The following is a 22,355-nucleotide window of genomic DNA, read 5'->3' as shown; positions in this document are numbered from 1 at the left end:
CCACACCCGGCTAGTATTTTGTATTTTTTGTAGAGACGAGGTTTCACCATATTAGTCAGGCTGGTCTCGAACTCCTGACCTCAGGTGATCCCACCGCCTTGGCCTTCCAAAGTGCTGGGATTACAGGTGTGAGCCACTACACCCGGCTAAAAGATAATTATTATCCCACTCTTTCATATCCCATCCCACACAGACAAACTGGTTTTTTTTTTTTCCTTCTTCTGTCTTGAACACTAAATTTTAATCCCTTGAGGGGGTGCACTGTTCCTGGAGGTACTGTAATACCAGGTGGATGCGTTAAGTGAACAAGAAAGCTCCTATTGCGTCTTCCTGCTCCCCAAATCCATTTAATATATTGGACTCGGATAGAAAATATATCAGATATTAAACTGTTAAGAACAGATCCTACACTTGATCTTAGCCAAAAGGCAGAGAAGAAGCGATAAACACTTTTAAAAGCACACTTTACCTACAGATTTCCATGGAAACCAACCAAAGGGAAATTAGAGAGGCATTGCTGTGCCATTTCTATGCTAATTAATGTCTGATTTTCATTAGGCCAGCGTTGTTTTTCCTCCAAGGTCTTAGTGTTTATTACAGCAAAAATTAACTCAGTAACAATTCCTCCAGGATAGTTTTATTTAAATATTATTAACTTACATACTTCACCCAACTGCTTTCAAAATTGTTGTCTTTTATAGTGTTAAACTACCATCTTTAAAATCTTGGTTCTGGCTCTGCATCACGGAAGGTCAGCCTCTGTGAAAAGCCTGACCCCAGCAGGACAATGCCACCAAGGCATCTTTTTAATGTGATGCGCACGTTGCTGTACACCTTGGCTGCAAAGCAGAGGCTGTGCTTTTAAAACGGCCAAGAGCCAGTGCATGCCGTGTGGTGAATTATCAGTATCGCAAGTTGGGCACGGAAGGATGCTTTCTCCCTCTTTAACACTAACAACAGAATAAAAAACCAAAAACTAAAAACCAAATCCAACAGACAACAAAACCGCCCGAGTGCCCAGGGAAAGCGCGCCAACTACATAAAGAAAAGTAGGGGGGGTACTGGGATTCAAAATCATTACTCCCGGACGTACACCCTCCTGGACCTATCAAAATTAACTGCGCCCTTGATCGTAGCCAATAGATACGGAGTTTCTGGTCCAGGTCCTCCCTGAAGACTGATAGACATTTACCTAGCCCAATGGAATAATGTGACGCTGAAGAATCAACCAATACGTTTGGGAGGTGGGTGGAGTGTAGGCCAGGGGGTTGGCGGTGCCGTGTCATGGAGGCTCAGTCTCTGAGCAGCCATTGAAGGGGAAGGAACTGCGGGTGTGTGAGTGTGTGTGTGTGTGTGTGTATGTGTGTGTGTGTATGTGTGTGCGCGCGTGCGTGCGTGTGAGTGCGCGCGCTAGTGTGTGGACAAGGAGGTGGGGGCAGCTGAGTTAGAGTCCCAACTCTTGGACTCCATTTGCTATTCTCTTCTTTCTCCCCCACACCTATCTGGTGGTAGTGGGCGTTTATATTTGCGTTCCTTTTCATTCATTTCTAAATCTCTTAAAAATTTTGGGTTGGGGGTATTGGGAAAGGCAGGAAAGGGAAAAGAAGGAGAGTAGTAGCTGAAGAGCAAGAGGAGGACATGGAGATGAAGAAGAAGATTAACCTGGAGTTAAGGAACAGAGCCCCGGAGGAGGTGAGATGACTCAGCCCCCACCCCTTCCCCATCAGTCCTGTATTCTGAGAATCGGATTTCTGGTGGTCCTGGGTGGGTGTGCGGGGATGGAGTAATAAGTTAGCCCCCGCCCCCCCGGTTTAGGGTTGGGGAAATGTTTAATTTTAAGTTTTAAATCATTAAAATCTTCAACTTAAAATGGCGAAGGGTTGAAGTTTCGAGGGGCGTTTTTGTGTGTGCATGGGGGCTTAGCTCCTTTCGGCTTTCATCGAGTCGGGCGTCCTGGCCTCGTGGGGGCGGGAAGCGGGCTGGCGGGGGCGCTCTGCCGCTTCGCTCCCGGCGCTCCTCCTCCTGAGGGCCAGCGGCGTGGGACGCGACCCCCCAGTCCCACTCGGCCCCTGCCGCAGCCATCGGCGCCTGAGAAGTTAGTCCAACTTTTCTGCAGTGCGGCCAACTCATCTTTTTGGGGGGTGGGCTCCCCTGGCCTCGAGGCCCTGGGCGTCCGACGTCGCGACGGGCGCGGACTGGGGTCGCTTTCAGGGTCCGCGCACTGTCTGCTCCGGCGGCGCCCACTCCTCCGGGAAGCCGCGCGCGCCGCCCTCCGCCCTCCGCCCTCCGCCCTCCGCCCGGCGGAATCTGGGTCAGCCGCGGGTTCTCTGACCGCGGGCGAGTTTGGGGACTCGTCGCAGTGGCCGGAGGTGGGGAGGGGACGGGAGGCGTAATCCGCTTCTTCCCCCGCCGTGTAACGATATGTGGCACGTCGTGTGGCCGCAACTCTTGAATTTGATCCCTGGAGACGGTTTCACAGAACTCAACATAAGGGACGTAGTAGTTTCGTGCTTTAAAGATGGGTTCGCCGAAACTAAATGATGCGCTCTCACTGCTGTTGCCTTAGTTAAAGAGACGGGGTTGGGAGGGGCCACATGAGGCGGGGTCGCGGTCAACTTTTCGGGGGTCGGGCAGGAGGCGTTTCCGCCTCCTTTTCGCGGTTGCCTCCTCGGCCTCACCTACCCAGGGCGAAGGCGTGAGGGCAACGCGGGTTGGGAGGCGACCCCTTTTTTCCTTGGGGAGTCCCCGCCCGGTGTGGGGTTTCCCGTCAGTCGGAGCGGCAGGTCGCGAGAGCAGGGCTGGTGGCCAGCGGGGAGCCTCGCAGAGGAAGGCATCTGTCTTGCTGAAAGAAGCCCTAGAATTGGAATGTAAGGGAGTTGTCTGTAGCTGGATAGAAGGATATAACTGGGGTGGTGTCTGTGCAGACCCGCATAGAGGATGAGCAGGGTCTGTCTGGGCTTTCGCGTACGGCGTATGGAGTGGCAACTAAGACTTTTTTTTTTTTTTAAGGTGCCTGTTTTCTGAAATTGGCAGGGGCCAGGGAGGGGAAACAGTTGCTTGCTATCAGGGTCATCCCGGAGAGATCTTGAAGTTTCTAGAACTTATTCTTAGGGGCTTCAGGGAAAAAACAAAATCAAACTTGAAAAGCTGTCTCTCACAAGCACACGTTTAGAATACTTTTTGGTGGCGTGGGTTGGAAAATTGAATCCTGCCCCCGCCTCCCCTGCCAGGATTCTTTCACTTAGTGATTGTAGTAATTTCTTTGCCAGTTTTGGGAGTGCAGGACGTTGCCTTTTTTCAGCTTCTTCCTCTGTGTTGTAATAACGGTCTCTTACATTTGTGTAGACAGTTTACAAAGCACTTTTCCCGTTTGTTATTTACTTTCCTCCTTACACACTTGTAAAGTGGATTGTGTTATTCTAGAATCCAAATTAGCAGACGGAGTCTCAGGACAGTGAAATGATTTACGCAAGTGCAGGAATTGGTTTTCTGACACCAAATCTAGTAGCCCCCACTCCTCAACTAAATGGGGAGTGTGAAGACGAACCAATTCACAGCCCTGCGGCAAACCAAGTGTGACTCTAGGCAAGCCATTCTTGTTCTCTGGGCCATAGTTTCCACTTCTCCAAAACGGAACTCAAGATGCTCTCTCTGGCAACAGAAATAATTATGTCAAAATCGTATTCAAATAGAGAAGGTGGCATTCCTTGTTGCCAAATTTTAGCCCTCGGATACCTCAAACAGGTTTTCACATTGGGTATAGAGAACCAAGATCTTCGGCCTTTTCCTTAAAGATTAAGTCCATTCAGGCCCACACCAGGAAGTTTGTTACTACAAACTCTTACCTAATAGGGAATTCAGCCTCATTCCTTGAGGAATGGGGAAAAGTGCACAGAAATGCTATTATACCAGAGTGGTAGGAGAAATAACATTTTGTTAAGAATGTATTGTTTTGGGTGATACTGTTTGGCCTGTATGTGAGAACCAATAACACCCTCTGGGCTGTTCCCAGAGGAGCTTTCTAACATTTCTTCATAAAGGGTAAGGAGGTTTTTTTGAGTTATGATGGTATTTATCAACCAAAGAGAAGGGGTTTTAAACTGAAAAAGTGATTAAAGAGTTTCTTCTCTTTGTAGGTTTTTTGTTTTTGAGATAGAGTCTTGATCTGTTGCCCAAGGTGGAGTGCAATGGTGCGGCCTTGGCTCACTGCAACCTCTGCCGCCCGGGTTCAAGTGATTCTCCTGTCTCAGCCTCCCAAGCAGCTGGGATTACAGGTGCCCACCATCACGCCTGGCTGAGTTTTGTGTTTTTAGTAGGGACAGGGTTTCACTGTGTTGGCCAGGCTTATTTTGAACTCCTAACCTCAAGTGATCCACCTGCCTCAGCTTTCCAAAGTGCTGGGATGACAGGCGTGAGCCCCTGTGCCTGGCGCTCTTTGTAGGTTTTAGGGCAGCTCACTCGAATCTTTTCCTGGTAGCTCAGGTACCCCCTCCTTGCATAAATATATTCTCTGATGTTGAGAGTCCTCCTTATCAGGGTCAGAAACAGGTTTCACATGGGAACTTCTTCAACGTTTGTTTCTTATGTATCAGTGATTTGAAGCAGGCATTGAACTTTAGTCCAAGTTTAAATTGAAAAAATGGCCAGGCGAGGTGGCTCATCCCTGTAATCCCAGCACTTTGGGAGGCCGAGGGGGAGGATCACCTGAGGTCAGGAGTTCAGGACCAGCCTGGCCAACATGGCGAAACCCTGTTTCTACTAAAAATACAAAAAAATTAGCCAGGAGTGGTGACATGCACCTGTAATCCCAGCTACTTGAGAGGCTGAGACAGGAGAATTGCTTGGACCCAGGAGTTGGAGGTTGCAGTGAGCCGAGATCGCGCCGTTGCACTCCAGCCTGGGTAACAGAGCAAGACTCCATCTCAAAAAAAAAAAGAAGGAAAAAAAAGGAAAAAACAAATTTAAAAGATTATAGTGATGACTTTAGATTGTATATCAGTTTTGGGGGGAAATGAAAAGGATCTGTGTAAGGGGATTGCTGGGGTTTTTGTTGTGTTGTGTTTTGTTTTAACTGATGGGCAATCAAACTGGAGATTGGTGGTTTTAATAGTTACATTTCCAGAGTGTCAAGACCCAGGTCTCTACCTAAACAGATTACAAACTAAAGAATCATTAATTAATGTTTTCCCTCTTACAGGTGACAGAGTTAGTCCTTGATAATTGCCTGTGTGTAAATGGGGAAATTGAAGGCCTGAATGATACTTTCAAAGAACTAGAATTTCTGAGTATGGCTAATGTGGAACTAAGTTCACTGGCCCGGCTTCCCAGCTTAAATAAACTTCGAAAAGTAAGTTGGCATTTACGTGAAGCATCATGATTTAAATGTCATGGCTATTATGTCAAGTGTTTGGCCAAATGGAATACCATTCTGCTTGCTAATTAGAAGTTTTTAAGTTTCTAGAGATAAGAAAAAGTTATATAGGATTTTGAGAATCAGCTCTAATACTGCTTTTATAAATTTATTTACTTACTTTTTTTTTTTTTTTTTTTTGAGACGGAGTCTCGCTCTGTCGCCCAGGCTGGAGTGCAGTGGCCGGATCTCAGCTCACTGCAAGCTCCGCCTCCCGGGTTCACGCCATTCTCCGGCCTCAGCCTCCCGAGTAGCTGGGACTACAGGCGCCCGCCACCTCGCCCGGCTAGTTTTTTGTATTTCTTAGTAGAGACGGGGTTTCACTGTGTTAGCCAGGATGGTCTCGATCTCCTGACCTCGTGATCCGCCCGTCTCGGCCTCCCAAAGTGCTGGGATTACAGGCTTGAGCCACCGCGCCCGGCCTTACTTACTTATTTTTAAGACAGGGTCTTACTCTGTCACCCAGGCTGGAGTGCCGTGGTGTGATCTTGGCTCATTGCAACCTCTGCCTCTGGGGCTCAAGCATCCTCCCACTTCAGCCTCCCAAGTAGCTGAGGCTACAGGCATGCGCCACCACACCTGGCTAATTTTTGTATTTTTTGCAGAGATAGGGTTTCACCATGTTGTCCAGACTGATTTCAAATTCCTGGGCTCCAGTCATCCTCCTGCCTCAGCTTCCCACAGTGCTGGGATTAGAGGAGTTAGCCTCTGTGCCTGGCCTAGAAATTTAAATCTAATAGTGGAATTGCCTTATAATATGAATTTGTATTTAATATATATGAAATATTTTTCTCTACATCATGAAATCCAAATGTAGTACAACTAGAATCCAAGCTGGGTTAAGAGCCCATTATGTAGGTGTTCTAATACATTATTTGGCAGATGTAGAAAGGAATTTGGAAATTAATGATCTATAGTGATAGTTTCTTGAAGCCAGAGAGAATGAGTTTTTTTTTTTCTTCAAATTGATATACTTTAAAAATCTTTGATATGCCAGGTGTGGTGGCTCACGCCTGTAATCCCAGCACCTTAGGAGGCTGACGCGGGTGGATCACCTGAGGTCAGGAGTTCGAGACCAGCCTGGCCAACATGGTGAAACCCCATCTCTACTAAAAATACAAAAACTAGCTGGGTGTGGTGGCGGGTGCCTGTAATCCCAGCTGCTTGGGAGGCTGAGGCAGGAGAATTTGCTTGAACCCAGGAGGCGGAGGTTGCAGTGAGTGGAGATTGCACCACTGCACTCCAGCCTGAGTAACAGAGTGATACTTCGTTTAAAAAAAAAAAAGCTTTGATATGATACCTTTACCATTCTTTGTTTTCTTCCTATGTTGAATGTATAGTTGGAGCTTAGTGATAACATAATTTCTGGAGGCTTGGAAGTCCTGGCAGAGAAATGTCCAAATCTTACCTACCTCAATCTGAGTGGAAACAAAATAAAAGATCTCAGTACAGTAGAAGCTCTGGTAAGTGGAACGGTTTTGTCTCTGGACTTGCTTTTTTTGGTTAAATTTTTTGAGATTTGTTTGTGTCTATTAATTTCTATTTAACTCAAAACTTACGAATTTTTTGTATGTTATGATCTAGGCAGTTACTGATTTCGTTTCTTTTAGACTAAAATATTCAGATGAAATTTTAAATCAATGAGAAATTTATTTTATCATCAACTTCAGGAGTTGACTATCTGGTTTTAAAATTTCCAGGTTTTTTTTTTTTAACCTTTTATTCTTTTTCCTTACTTCTTGATTATTTTTTGAGTTATTTTATTATTTGCCCCCTTCTTTCCTGGTATGAGGGAAGGAAAAGAAAAAGTGACACGAGGCAGGAGAATCGCTTGAACCCGGGAGGGGGAGGTTGCGGTGAGCCAAGATTGCACCATTGCACTCCAGCCTGGGCAACAAGAGCGAAACTCCGTCTAAAAAAAAAAAAAAAAAAAAGAAAAAGAAAAAGAAAAGAAAAAGTGACATGCTGAAAATTATTGCTCTGATTTTGAAAAAAGATTGGAGGCTGGGCACAGTGGTTTATGTCTGTAATCCCAGCACTTTGGGAGGCAGAGGTGGGAGGATCGCTTGAGTTCAGGAGTTTGAGACCAACCTGGGCAACATAGTGAGACCCTGTCTCTACAAAAATAAAAAATTTTAAAAAATTAGCCAGGTGAGCTGGCTGTGCTTGATATAATAATCCTTCATTATAAAACTCAAAAAATACAAAAATCATTCTCAATTTCAAATGTATATTTTCTGAATCATAAATTAAAAAGAAATGATGTGGTTGGGCACGGTGGCTCGCGCCTGTAATCCCAGCACTTTGGGAGGCCAAGGTGGGCAGATCATGAGGTCAGGAGATTGAGACCATCCTGGCCAACATGGTAAAACCCCATCCCTACTAAAAATACAAAAATTAGGCCGGGCGCGGTGGCTCACGCCTGTAATCCTAGCACTTTGGGAGGCCGAGGCGGGCAGATCACCTGAGGTCGGGAGTTTGAGACCAGCCCAACCAACGTGGAGAAACCCCGTCTCTACTAAAAATACAAAATTAGCTGCGTGGAGGCACATGCCTGTAATCCCAGCGACTTGGGAGGCTGAGGCAGGAGAATTGAAGCCAGGAGGTGGAGGTTGTGGTGAGCTGAAGATCATGCCATTGCACTCCAGCCTGGGCAACAAGAGCAAAAAATCCGTCTCAAAAAAACAAAACAAAACAAAAACACAAAAATTAGCTGGGCATGGTGGTACACGCCTGTAGTCCCAGCTACTCGGGAGGCTGAGGCAAGAGAATCGCTTGAACCCGGGAGGCGGAGGTTGCAGTGAGCGGAGATCACGGCACTGAATTCCAGCTGGCAACAGAGCTAGACTCCGTCTCAAAAACAAAAACAAAACAAAACAAAAAACATGGTATTTTAAATCTTGAATGTAAGTTTTAACTTTACTTTTCCAGCAAAATCTTAAAAATTTGAAAAGTCTTGACCTGTTTAACTGTGAGATCACAAACCTGGAAGATTATAGAGAAAGTATTTTTGAACTGCTGCAACAAATCACATACTTAGATGGATTTGATCAGGAGGATAATGAAGCACCGGACTCTGAAGAGGAGGATGATGAGGGTAATCACTCTTAATACTCATAAGTGTGTCATTATTATAGCCTCTGCTCTAGTTGTGCAAATTAGATTGGGCCTGGAAATTTAGGTTTGAAAAAAAAAATCCACAAGAAGATATTAGTAAGACAAGAAAAAATTAAAAACCCGTAGCTCTAGCCAGTATTTCTTCTTTTATATTTCCTATAGTTTCAGGGAATTTAATGACTATTATAACATGAAGCTCTGTGAAATTTTATATCTGTAGAAAGTTGTACACCCAGTAAAAGTGGCAACCTCTTAAATAGTATTTTTTTTTTAAAAAGAACCACTTGTAATAGCCAAAAAGTAGAAACAACCGAGGTATCTATCAACTATTGAATGGAATTTTTTTTTTTTTTTGAGGCAGAGTTTTGCTCTTATTGCCCAGGCTAGAGTGCAGTGGTGCAATCTCTGCTCACTGCAACCTCTGCCTTCCGTTTTCAAGCAATTATCCTGCCTGGACCTCCCAAGTCGCTGGGATTACAGGCGCCCGCCACCACTCCCAGCTAATTGTTTTATAGTTTTAGTAGAGACAGGGTTTCACCATGTTGGTCAGGCTGGTCTCGAACTGCTGACCTCGTGATCCACCCACCTCGGCCTCCCAAAGTGCTGGGATTAAAGCCAGCGTGAGCCACCGGGCCCCGGCCCAATGAACAGATTTTAAAAATGTGATTTATCTATACAGTACAATATTATTCCACCATAAATATGAATGAAGTACTGATGCATGCTACATGAATGAATCTTGAAAATGTTCTTCTAAATGAAAGAAGAGAGACACAAAAGGCCACGTATTGATTGACTTCATTTATATGGAAAGTTCATGGGAAGCCAAGGCAGGAGAATTGCTGGAACCTGGGAGGCAGAGGTTACAGTGAGCTGAGATCGTGTCACTGCACTGTAGCCTGGGCGACAGAGTTAGACTCTGTCTCAAAAACAAAACAAAAAACCCAACAAAAAACCATATATATATGGTTCAGAATAGGCAGAAACTTCAGGATAGGCAAATCCATTGAGACAGAAAGTAGATTATTGGTTGCTCGATGCTGGGAGAGAGGAAGATGGGAGAGTGACTGCATATGGGTATGGAATTCTTTTTGAGGGAAGAAAAATATTCTAGAATTAGATTGTGAGTATACAGTTTTAAAAAAGTGGATGACCGATCAGATGACAGAATAGCTGTTAGTAATGGGATACTGCTCGTTATTATTGAGTGAAAACTTCTTCATTGTAAGAAGAAATTTGATGGATAAACACTGTTACAAAATGATGAAATGATAGATAAGCAGGTTTTTTTTTTTTTAATTTTAGATTAAGGGGGTACGTGTGCGAGTTTGTTCCATGGGTGTATTGCATGATGCTAAGGTTTGGTCTTCTACTCATCCTGTCACCCAAATAGTGAACATAGTGCCTAATAGTTAGTTCTTCAGCCACCCTCCTTCCCCTCTTTTGAAGTTTCTAGTGTCTGTTCCCATCTTTATGTCCCTGTGTCCCCAGTGTTTAACTCCTGCTTATAAGTGTGAACATGTAGTATTTAGTTTTTTGTTTCTGCATTAATTCACTTAGGATGATGGCCCCCAGCTGTATCTATGTTGCTGCAAAGGACATTATTTCATTCTTTCTTTATGGCTGTGTAGTATTCCATCATGTGTATGTTCTACATTTTCTTTATCCAGTCCGCCATTGATGGGCACCTAGGTTGGTTCCATGTCTTTGGTATTGTGAATAGTGCTGTGGTGAGCATACAAATGCATGTGTCTTTTTGGTACAGTGATTTACTTTCCTTTGGGTATATACCCAGTAATGGGATTGCTGGGTTGAATGGTAGTTGTATTTTTAGTTCTTTGAGAAATTTCCAAACTGCTTTTCATGTGGCTGAACTAATTTATATTCCCACCAACAGTGTATAAGCATTCCCTTTTCTCTGCAGCCTCTCCAGCATCTCACAAGCAAGTTTTGAAGTATTCACAAAGTAAAACAAACTTTAGTGCATGCAATGTTTTCATGAGACTCTATATATATGTTGGATACTAGTGTTTAGAAGCCATACTTCTCGCATATGGTTTGTAGGAATAACTAGGAATGTTGTAAAACAGAAATCTTAAAAAAAAAAAAAAAAAAAATCTCTCTGAGTTACTTTCCACCTATCGGCTTACAAGTTTGAAGTGATTGGACAAGGGTAAAAAGCATCAACATCCTAGGAAGAAACATTTGCTCAGTCAATTTACTCATCTTTAAATGATTTTTTAAAGATGGAGATGAAGATGATGAAGAGGAAGAGGAAAATGAAGCTGGTCCACCAGAAGGATATGAGGAAGAGGAGGAGGAAGAGGAAGATGAGGATGAGGATGAAGATGAAGATGAAGATGAAGCAGGTTCAGAGTTGGGAGAGGGAGAAGAGGAAGTGGGCCTCTCATACTTAATGAAAGAAGAAATTCAGGTGAATACACACTTCTTATCTGCACTGAAAATTAATTTCTAGGCATAGGACCAAATACTATATAAAGTATGTTTTGTAGCAGTCTGACAGTTGTTTCTAAGTTGTGGGTGTGCATATATGTCTATCCACCTATCTTTTTTTTCATTGTCCTCCACCCCAAACTATATCCAGGTAATCATAAACACCTATTGATTTTACCTCCCAGATAACTTTCAAATCTGTTATAGCCTCAATGGCATGGTATGGTGGAAACATGTTACAAATGTCTGTGAACCTCAGTTTTCTGCATTTATAAAACAGATTAGGCCGGGCATGGTGGCTCACACCTGTAATCTCAGCACTTTGGGAGGCCGAGGCGGGTGGATGACAAGGTCAGGAGTTTGAGACCAGCCTGGCCAACATGGGTGGGGAAACCCCATATCTACCAAAAATACAAAAATTAGCTCGGCATGTTGGCACACATCTGTAGTCCCAGCTACTTGTGAGGCTGAGGCCAGAGAATCACTTGAACCCAGGAGGCAGAGATTACAGTGAGCTGAGATTGCGCCACTGCACTCCAACTCGGGCAACAGAGCCAGACTCTTGTCTCAAAACAAAAAACAAAAAAACCAGGTTATATCAATCTCATAGGATTAAGGATTTAACAAGATAATCTATGTAAAGAATATAGTCCCTGGCACATTATAGGCACTCAAGAAAACGTAAGTTTCTTTCTCCTAATTATCTCTTGCTTATACTTCTGTAGTAACTTTATAGTCTCTCTGAATATAGCATCACCACTTAGGAGTATTCTCCGCAGTGCTGCCTGTTTAATCTAATGCAAATGTGGTTATACACCAGTCTTCTTGAAACCCTTTAATGTTTCCCTCTTGCCCCCAAGACATACAAGGCCTTTCATTTCTGGCCTTTGCTCCTTCTTCTTCTTCTTCTTTTTTTTTTTTGACACAGTCTCACTCTTGCCCAGGCTGGAGTGCAGTGGTGCGATCTTGACTCACTGCAACCTTTGCCTCCCAGGCTCAAGCAGTCCTCTGACCTCAGCTTCCCAAGTAGCTGGGACTACAGGCACACGCCACCACGCCTGGCTAATTTTTGTATTTTTTGTAGGGACAGGGTTTCACCATGTTGGCCAGGCTGGTCTTGAACTCCTGACCTCAAATGGTCCGCCCACCTTGGCATCCCACAGTGCTGGGATTACAGGTGTGAGCCACCATGCTTGGCCCCTGCTTCCTTCTCTAGCTTCATCTCCCTTGATTCCAAATTAAATGATCACACCAAGCTATTTTACCTTTATGGCTGTTTATGAATACGTTGTTCATGCTTTCTGAAATGAGCCTCTGATGAACTTTTTGTTTTTTGCCGAGTGAAGCTTGTGAAGTGCACTGATTTTATTTACAACTCCATGGAATTTTACATATGCATGTACTTGTGTAACCACCACCCAAATCATGCTTTGTGAACTCTTATCTTTACAAACCCAACTCTGCAGTTGACTCATCACTGAAGCTTTCTATATTTTTTCTTAGGCAGTCACTCCTCCATGTGTTACCTCTGAATCATGATCAGGCTTCTATTGCCTAGAGACACTTGTAAAATCATTTGGCCACTTTCTGCTAAGTGGTGAGCTCCTTAAGGGGAGTGCCACTCACCTTTGGATCTCAGCATCTAGTACACTGACTAGCCCATGGTAGGCTCATGGGAAATGTCAGTTGACTAGAACAAGTTATCTGTAGCCCCTAGGAGTTTAGGTTAGTTATTTTCTCCTAATGTTAAATTGAAGTTTATTTGAAAAACTCATAAAGTATTTTTTATTATTAAAAATAACATATCTTATTTAGACTGGGAATTGTTAATATTTGTTCTAATGAGTTTTGCATTGTTTAGATACATAATATCAACAATCAATGATACATATTTTCTGATGAAACTAGTATGGAAAAAACAGGATTTATATTCGTTTGGGGTCTTGGTGGGTTAGGAGCTATATATATAATGAAGAACAGAAATTTAAGTGTTCTTTTTTTTTTTCTTTTTTGAGATGGAGTTTTGCTCTTGTTGCCCAGGCTGGAGTGCAATGGCGCGATCTCGGTTCACTGCCACCTCTGCCTCCTGGGTTCAAGCGATTCTCCTGCCTCACCCTCCTGAGTAGCTGGGATTACAGGTGCCTGCCACTACACCGGCTAATTTTTTGTATTTTTAGTAGAGACAGGGTTTCACTGTGTTGGCCAGGGTGGTCTTGAACTCCTGACCTCAGGTGATCTGCCCACCTCAGCCTCCCAAAGTGCTGGGATTATAGGTGAGCCGCTGCACCTGGCCCCATCTCTTCTTTTTTTAATGAACAAATTCTGCAACAAAAGCCACATTCAATCTTCCCCTTTTTTTCTTGTCTTTCCTTCTTCAGTTTAGTCTGCAGTTTTTCCTGATTTTCATTGTGTTGTTTTTTTTATGCTTTTTGCTATCTTATCTATTCCTTTTACTCCTTATAGCTTACTGGTATTCTGGTATGGAGATGCTTTGTTTCAACTGATTGTATAAGAATGATTTCTGATACAAGAATTAGGCAGTTGGCCGGGTGTGGTGGCTCACACCTGTAATCCCAGCATTTGGGGAGGCTGAGGTAGGCGGATCACCTGAGGTTGGGAGTTTGAGACCAGCCTGACCAACATGGAGAAACCCCGTCTCCACTAAAAATACAAAATTAACCGGGCGTGGTGGCGCATGCCTGTAATCCCAGCTACTCAGGAGGCCAAGGCAGGAGAATCGCTTGAACCTGGGAGGCGGAGTTTGCCGTGAGCCAAGGTCACGCCATTGCACTTAAGCCTGGGCAACAAGACCGAAACTCCATTTCAAAAAAAAAAAAAAAAAAAGGAAAAGAGAAAAAAATAACCTAGAGATTTAGTTAGAATTATCTTTTTTGAGATGAAGCCTCAGCTCTTGTGTACCAGGCTGAGAGTGCAATGGCGCGATCTCAGCTCACTGCAACCTCCGCCTGCCAGGTTCATGCGGTTCTTCTGTATCAACCTCCTGAGTAGCTGGGATTACAGGCGCCTGCCACCATACCTGGCTAATTTTTGTATTTTTAGTAGAGATGGGGTTTCACCATATTGGCCACGCTGGTCTTGAACTTTTGACCTCGGGTCATCTGCCCTCCTTGGCCTCCCAAAGTGCTACGATTACAGGCATGAGCCACCACACCTGGCTCTTTAGTTAGGTTTTAAAAAGGACCTTTATAAGAATGGCAGAGGTTATCAAAACACAGAATAACCAAGTTTCTTTGCTCTTGTTGGAATATATTACAAGAAAGAGTGAAAAATCCATATGATTTTTTAATTCTCAACTGAATATTTGAATTTCAAGGATGAAGAAGATGATGATGATTATGTTGAAGAAGGGGAAGAAGAGGAAGAGGAGGGTGAGTTACATTAACCATAAACAAATTCTAAAATTAAAGACATAGTTATTTTTTACACACTTTATTTATATTTCATACACTTTAAAGAATGAGCCTATAATGTAAATTTTTACTGATCCCTTTGATTTTGCTTTATCATAGAGTGCCTTCAAAGTTATAAAAGTTTTTTTTTCTTAAGAGTAGTTGTCTTAGGGCACTCATTAATTCATAACTCATAAATAAACAGCTTATAACATTTATTTTAAAAACAAATGAAGAGATAAATGGAACCTTGAGCTGAATTTATTATTTTTATAGAGTGTCATTTTAGAGAGAGTGAAGCCTTATCTTACAAGAGAGGAGCAGTTGAACTCCAGATAATTAATGCTGTTTTTAGATTTGTTTTCTAGGCCTTTAAAAATTTATATATATGTATATATATATAAATATATATATGTAAAATATATATACATAAATATATATATATTTTTAAACAGAATCTTACTTTGTTACCCAGGCTGGAGGCTGGAGTGCAGTGGTGCAATCGCAGCTCACTGCAGTCTCAATCTTCTTGGGCTCAGGTGATCCCCCCATCTCAGCCTCCCAAGTAGCTGGGACTACAGGCACACACTGTCACACCCGGCTAATTTTTGTATTTTTTTTTTGTAGAGATGGGGTTTCGCCATATTGCCCAGGCTGTGTTGAACTCTGGGTTCAAGCGATCTGCCCACCCCAGCCTCCCAAAGTGCTGGGATTGTAGATGTGAGCCACCATGGCCAACCAGTATTTTTGTTTTATTTTATTTTATTTTATTATTTTATTTTATTTTATTTTATTGTTTTGAGACAGGGTCTCTGTCAGCAGTGAGTGCAGTGGGGCATTCATAGCTCACTGCAGCCTCGACTTCCCAGGCTTAAGCAGTCCTCCCACCTCAGCCTCTTCCAAAGTAGCTGAGACTACAGGTGTGCACCACCACACCTTGCTAATGTTTGTATTTTTTGTATAGACGGGGTCTCACTGTTTCCCGGGCTGGTCTTGAACTCCTGGGCCCAACTGATCCTCTTGCCTTGGCCTCCCAAAGTGCTAGGATTATAGATGTGAACCACTGCACTCAGCCTCAAAATAATTTTTAAAATTTACTAACACTTGCATTGATGTCAAGCCCTTAGTTTCTTAATCTGTACTTCATGATATGGCCACAAGGGTGCATAGCAAACTGTAATGATTATGGATTTCTAAGCCTGTTAAGTCTGTTTTCAACCTACTCAAATTTAAAGAAATTCAAAGAGGAAACTTGAATTATAATTTCCTTCCTTCCCTCCCTCCCTTCCTCCCTTCCTTCCTACCACCTTCCTTTCCTCCCTCCCTCCCTCCCTCCCTTCTTCTCGTCCTCTCTTCACCTGCCCTCCCTCCCTCCTTTGAGACAGTCTCCCTCTGTCGCCCAGACTGGAGTGCAGTGGCATAGTCTTGGCTAATTGCAGCCTCTGCCTCCCGGGTTCAAACGATTCTCCTGCCCCAGCCTCCCAAGTGGCTGGGACTACAGGTGCCTGCACCACACCCAGCTAATTTTTATATTTTTAGTAGAGATGGGAGTTTCACCCTATTGGCCAGGCTGGTCTCCAACTCCTGACCTGAAGTGATCCGCCTGGCTCGGCCTCCCAAAGTATTGGGATTACTGGCGTGAGCCACCTTGCCTGGCCAATTTTCTTCTGCCATTCTGCCATTAACTTTTTTTTTTTTTTTTTTTTTTTGGACAAAGTTTTGGGCGGTTGCCCAGGCTGGAGTGCAGTGGCGCGATCTTGGCTCACTGGAACCTCCGCCTTCCAGGTTCATGCAATTCTTCCTCAGCCTCTCCAGTAGCTGGGATTATAGGCACCCGCCATCACGCCTGGCTAATTTTTTGCATTTTTAGTAGAGATGGGGTTTCACCTTGTTGGCCAAGCCTCAAGTGATCCACTCACCTCGGCCTCCCAAAGTGCTGGGATTACAGGTGTGAGCCACCGTGCTAGGCCCTGCCATTAACTTTTCACTAAGATTCAAAACTTTGTAATGTAACCAATCCTTATTTGTTAAAATTAAGCATTTTGCATTTTTCCTTCCACTCATTAAGAAGAAGAAGGTCTTCGAGGGGAGAAGAGGAAACGAGATGCTGAAGATGATGGAGAGGAAGATGACTAGATCATTCTAAGACCAGACTCTCTAATGTTTCTGGGTGTGCAATAGAGTGATCACATCTTTGTTTCTTCATGTACGATAGCTATCCCTACAGAAGATAATGTGTAACTTTTTATAGGAAAAGTGTGGTTTTACTATTTTTGCCTTATCATTCCAAATAAGAACTAGTCTGTTAATGATCATATTGTATGTAGAGAAAAATTTTCATTGACTCCCATTGTGGAATTCCCTAGCAATTTATTTAGACTTAATTTTTTAAATTCAAGCTTACTGTATTAGTCATTTTTAGCCCATAATTAAAACATCACTTTTACACAGGTGTAGTATGGTGCATTTCATTCCTTATTTATAAATTAACTGAAATTACAGTTTGCTATAATATAAAATGACAGTAGTCTCTTGAGTGGTAAGTTGGTTATTCTTTTAGAGGTAATCCAGGGATCTTTAGTTTGAAGGCAGTTACTTTTTTTTTTTTGACTAAGAGTGGTTGCTTTTTTGTCACAAGTAACTTGGAAAATAGAAGCAGAATAGTAAAGGTTCTATTCAGCAACATAGTTCATGGATTTTGTGGAGGTTCTATTCAGTAATAGGGTTCATGGATTTAGTGGTGACTGATAAGATTTTATTTTTGAAGGAAAAATTGCTTATACTAAGTCCAGAGACATGCAGGTGAGCTCTTTTGTCAGGCTGCAAATCATGACATGCCGATGGTTGTTTATTTTGTTTTGTTTTTAGGTGCGCATTCTTTTTCTTCTTAGCAATTCCTTTATGATCACCTTCCCTTCTTGTTTCACTCCCTCCTGCTCTCTCAAAAGAAAGTTGGGAAACTTGTGAAACCCAGGAAAACCTTTAGTCTTATACCTCAACTACCTTTTAGTCCTGTCTGGGTTTTAAATAAATGAAGTGGAAGAAATTGAGTATTTTCTGACATAAGAATATATTATCAATACAGTTTTATGCAGTAAGCTCTGCTTACCATAAAAGTTTCTTGGTTCACAACATCTAAGACAATATTAGTAGGATGAAGAAAGAAAAGTAGGGGTGCTTTTTGGAAGCAGTGTTCATATTTCTTAAAAGTCAGAACAATTGCCTGTTGATAATTAATAAGACATTAAAGTCAAATTTTAAAGTTGGCTTCTCAAATGATTTGGATACCACTCTGCAAAGTATTTCTAACCTTTAATTCCCAGTTTTGAAGCATTACCAGATATAATAATAGCATTAATTGGAATGTACTAGGCAGCTGGAAAAGTATTTGAAACTAAATCGACATTAAAATTAAGATTTGTTTTCAAGTGGATGTCTATTCAAAGTAGAAAAATATTTGGGATAAGTGTGTGTTTCCTCACATGGCTACTAAATAAAATGAGTATACAAGTATATCTCCTCTTTTGCTATTGAGGCTCCATGTTCAAAGCAATGGCTTTTTAAATCTTGGCTATCTAAAACTTTTTCCCTTTGTTTTGAATATTTGTAAGTTTTAAAAAAATTAGTGTCAGCAAATTAATTGAAGTTATGCTTCTGTACTGGGACATATTTAAATACTGAGTATAGTACTGCTGCTACTGCTTCTACAATGTAAAATGTATGACTTGGTGTTTTAAAGTAAAAATTATGATGTTACTTGTGGAGAAACTAAAAAAGTTACACAACTGACTGAAATAAAATACTTGGGATAAGTTTAGTGAGGGGATTGGAATCCCCAAAAAAACTAACATTTTTCTTCTGCTTTTAAAAATTGAAGTTCCCTATTTTAGTTCCTAACAATTCTCATTACATACTATGCCGGATTACAAAATACTTATTTTTAAAATGAAATCTATATATTGACTTTCTTATCAATCATCTTACTGTGCAATCAAAATTAGTGTACTTTGGTTTGAAAACAACACTTAAAGCCTCCAGATAACTTTTAAGACTTATTTAGCTTTGTGGGTGGTATTTTCATGCAAATAAGTAAGGGTGGGTTTTATATTTTGTAGAAGTTTTTGGTCCTATTTTAATGCTCTTTGTATGGCAGTATGTATATAGTGTGTTAAGTTCCTCAAGAATCTCCTTAAAAACTTTGAAGTTAATACTTTTGTGCAACTGTGTTTTGAATAAAGCCATGACAGTGTTAAAAACAAACAAAAAAATTTGCAGTACTCCTGATTATTCTTTTATTGTTTCTGACTGTTCCCTGTTTTTTTCTGTGACTGCTGTAACTTAAAGTTTTAAAACTGAATTGCTTCAAATAAATTGAAGATTTGTTATAATGATTAGTTTCAGTGTATAACATTCACTTTTTCAACAATACCATTAGTGGCTTTGAAGGTCTTTTTAAAAACTAACAGCTTGACAGTTAACTCATTTAAACACTCGGATGTGATATAAGGCATTACAATTTATTTATTTATTTTTTGAGACGGAATCTTGCTCTGTCACCAGGCTGGAGTGCAATGGCGCGATCTCGACTCACTGCAACCTCTGCCTTCCGGGTTCAAGCGATTCCCCTGCCTTAGCCTCCTGAGTAGCTGGGACTCCAGGCATGTGCCACTACGCCTGGCTAATTTTTTTGTATTTTAGTAGAGACAGGGTTTTACCGTGTTGGCCAAGATGGTCTCGATCTCCTGACCTCATGATCCGCCTGCCTCGGCTTCCCAAAGTGCTGGGATTACAGGCATGAGCCACTGCTCCCAGCTGGCATTACAATTTAATAGTTTAACTCATCATCTTCTTTATTAACTTTTTTTTTTTTTTTTGAGACAAGAGTTTCACTCTCGGCCGGGCGCGGTGGCTCAAGCCTGTAATCCCAGCACTTTGGGAGGCCGAGACGGGCGGATCACGAGGTCAGGAGATCGAGACCATCCTGGCTAACACAGTGAAACCTCGTCTCTACTAAAAATACAAAACTTAGCCGGGCGAGGTCAGCAGGCTTCGTAGTCCCGCCACTGTGGGAGGCTGAGGCAGGAGAATGGCGTGAACCCGAGGGCGGAGCTTGCAGTGAGCTTGAGATCCGCCACTGCACTCCAGCCTGGGGTATGAGCTTGGTGACTCCGCCTCTGCCAAAAAAAAAAAAAAAAAGTTTCACTCTCATTGCCCAGGCTGGAGTGCAATGGCGTCATCTTGGCTCGCTGCACCTTCCGCTTCCTGGGTTCAAGAGATTCTCCTGCCTCAGCCTCCTGAGTAGTTGGGATTACAGGCATGTGCTACCATGCCCAGCTAATTTTGTATTTTTAGTAGAGATGGGGTTTCGCTTTTTTGGTCAGGCTGGTCTCGAACTCCCTGACCTTAGGTGATCCACCGGCCTCAGTCTTCCAAAGTGTTGGGATTACAGGTGTGAGCCACCACACCTGGCCTTCTTTATTAACTTCTTTTCCAAAAGGCAGAAGAAAAATCTGGATTCTCTTAATTTTCCTTTTGGGGTTACAAACTGAACCAGTACTTTTTACAGTTTGATTTGAAGTAATAAGTTTATTACCTATACTTGTATTATCTGTGGTTTATTAAAGTGATTATAAGACTATTGTATATCAATAGTATTTTCTAAAATGAATCCAAAGTTCTCCAATTATACTGCATGTTTATCTTCTGAATCTTGATAATATAAATGGAAATATATATAATACTTAAATGTTTATTAGAGCAAAATCAAACTTGAAACTATGTTTTTTCTGCTCTCTCTTTTTTTTTTGGTTTCCCTATGGTAAGTGATTTTTAAAATGTTTCATATGTAGACAACTGGAATTTTATAGTCAAGGCACAAGTATAATAATGTTTTCATGATTGCTTTACAGTTTAATATTGAAAAGGTATTTTAATTATTGAACTCTGCTTCCTGAGAGATGGAAAATATTGAAGTATTTTCAACTAAGGGTATTATTTACTGAAATTAATATTTTTTTTGCAGGTATTATTGTCTTTAAAAAATTCAAAGCCTTTCACCTCTTGGTTACAGAGAATGGCAGAACCACACAAAGTTTTTGATGAAGTTGTTAGATAATGAAGCAATTCAGTGAGAGAGTGTGATTGAAGACACCTTTAAATATAGTTTGTTCAGGCCGGGCGCGGTGGCTCAAGCCTGTAATCCCAGCACTTTGGGAGGCCGAGACGGGCGGATCATGAGGTCAGGAGATCGAGACCATCCTGGCTAACACAGTGAAACCCTGTCTCTACTAAAAATACAAAAAATTAGCCAGGCGAGGTGGCGGGTGCCTGTAATCCTGGCTACTCGGCAGCCTGAGGCGGGAGAATGGCATGAACCCGGGAGGCGGAGCTTGCAGTGAGCTGAGATCTGGCCACTGCACTCCAGCCTGGGCGACAGAGCGAGACTCCGTCTCAAAAAAAAAAAAAAAAAAAAAATATATATATATATATATATGTATATGTGTATATATATAGTTTGTTCTATATTTTAAAGAGAGGCTTTGGAATGTGACATGCTTTCAGTTGCTGAAAATTTCTCCTCTCTTGTTTCTAGTACTGGATGCAATGATATTCTGCAGCTGTTGCTTAATTATAGAATTCCATTACTGCATGCCTTTTTCATGTACTAATTCAGCCTAAGATTTGAGAACCTGGCATGGGTACTTCCACCTGAGGTAGTTACTTGTATTACTAACCTTAACTTGAAGGAGAATGGTTACACCACACAATGGAAATTACAAAATGAGTTGATCTCCAGGAGAACTGTTTTTTTTTTTTTTTGAGACTAGTCTTGCTCTGTCAGGCAGGCTGGAGTGCAGTGGCACGGTCTTGGCTCACTGCAACCTCTGCCTCCAGGGTTCAAGGGATTCTCTTGCCTCAGCCTCCTGAGTAGCTGGGATTACAGAGACGTGCCGCTATGCCCCACCTGGCTTTTTTAAATTTTTATTTTTAGTAGACATGGGGTTTTACCATGTTGCCTAGGCTGGTCTCGAACTCCTTTCCTGAAGAGACCTGACCGTCTCGGCCTCCTAAAGTGCTGGGATTATGGGGGTGAGCCACCGCACCTAACCTAAAATACTTTATTTCATACAATTCTAGTCACATTTTTGGATAGTAAGACCCTGAAGTAGGGTTATCCCATAATACCCTGGGGCCAGGTGCGGTGGCTGAGGCCTGTAATCCCAGGACTTTGGGAGGCGGAGGTGGGCAGATCACCTGAGGTTAGGAGTTCCAGACCAGCCTGGCCAACATGGCGAATGCTCGTCTCTACCAAAAATACAAATATTAGCCAGGCGTGGTGGGGCTCACCTCTAATCCCAGCTACTCCGGAGGCTGAGGCAGGAGGATCGTTTGAACCCAGCAGGCAGAGGTTGCAGTGAGCCAAGACTGCCACTGTACTTCAGCCTGGGCAACATAGCAAGACTCCGTCTTAAATAAATAAATAAATAAATAAATAAATAAATACTCCAAAACCCGGGTTAATAAAGAATCAGAAGCAGGTATGACGTTTTCTAACTTTATGAATATTTACAAATAATTCAAATTTTTGTTTGGACTTGGTTACATAATATGGACACATCCATGTTAATGGTTAATACTGACACAAGCCACCAAATAGGCATATAGCTCTAGTGAAAACTACCTGTTGTAGCTTCAAGAAGTAACTTTGACACTGTGAACTTCTCCCTATTATTATTATTTTTATTTGTTTTTATTTTTATTTTTTTAGACTGAGTTTGACTCTTGTTGCCCAGGCTGGAGTGCAATGGCGTGATCTCGGCTCACTGCAACCTCCGCCTTCCTCGTCCAAATGATTCTCCTGCCTCAGCCTCCTGAGTAGCTGGAATTACAGGCGCGTGCCACCATGCCCAGCTAATTTTTGTATTTTTAGTAGAGATGGGGTTTCACCATGTTGGCCAGTCTGA

The 22,355-nt window shown here is 42.3% G+C and overlaps 1 protein-coding gene and 1 non-coding gene across 4 annotated transcripts; one reads left to right on the top strand and one right to left on the bottom strand.

The window, feature by feature from the left end:
• Positions 1-251: 251 nt before the first annotated feature.
• On the bottom strand, positions 252-441 carry LOC116271863. The gene has a single exon (XR_004180621.1). It is a non-coding gene; the product is annotated as a U2 spliceosomal RNA (small nuclear RNA).
• Positions 442-1,251: 810 nt separating this feature from the next.
• Positions 1,252-18,785, top strand: ANP32E (acidic nuclear phosphoprotein 32 family member E). Of its 3 annotated transcripts, none has more exons than XM_009180339.1 (7): positions 1,252-1,692; positions 5,198-5,347; positions 6,751-6,873; positions 8,342-8,507; positions 10,774-10,961; positions 14,316-14,370; positions 16,463-18,785. In XM_009180339.1, exons 1-7 carry the CDS (start codon positions 1,639-1,641, stop codon positions 16,525-16,527), a joined length of 801 nt encoding a protein of 266 aa, XP_009178603.1. In that variant the 5' UTR covers positions 1,252-1,638; the 3' UTR covers positions 16,528-18,785. The 3 variants fall into 3 exon arrangements, with proteins under 3 accessions (XP_009178603.1, XP_003892620.1, XP_009178610.1); XM_003892571.2 differs by having other exon boundaries at positions 16,460-18,785; XM_009180346.4 differs by lacking the exons at positions 8,342-8,507; positions 14,316-14,370; positions 16,463-18,785 and having other exon boundaries at positions 10,774-11,184.
• The last annotated feature ends 3,570 nt before the right edge of the window (positions 18,786-22,355 follow it).

Source organism: Papio anubis, chromosome 1 (assembly GCF_008728515.1).
Source record: "Papio anubis isolate 15944 chromosome 1, Panubis1.0, whole genome shotgun sequence".
Classification (NCBI taxonomy): Eukaryota; Metazoa; Chordata; class Mammalia; order Primates; family Cercopithecidae; genus Papio; species Papio anubis.
This window is presented reverse-complemented; position numbering and strand designations above follow the sequence as displayed.

Bases quoted from the DNA above. Each gene is read 5' to 3' on its own strand.
- ANP32E (XM_003892571.2), top strand. From the start codon at position 1,639: ATGGAGATGAAGAAGAAGATTAACCTGGAGTTAAGGAACAGAGCCCCG. The intron at 1,693-5,197 runs GTGAGATGACTC...TCCCTCTTACAG, and splicing joins GGAACAGAGCCCCGGAGGAG to GTGACAGAGTTAGTCCTTGA. The intron at 5,348-6,750 runs GTAAGTTGGCAT...TTGAATGTATAG, and splicing joins GCTTAAATAAACTTCGAAAA to TTGGAGCTTAGTGATAACAT.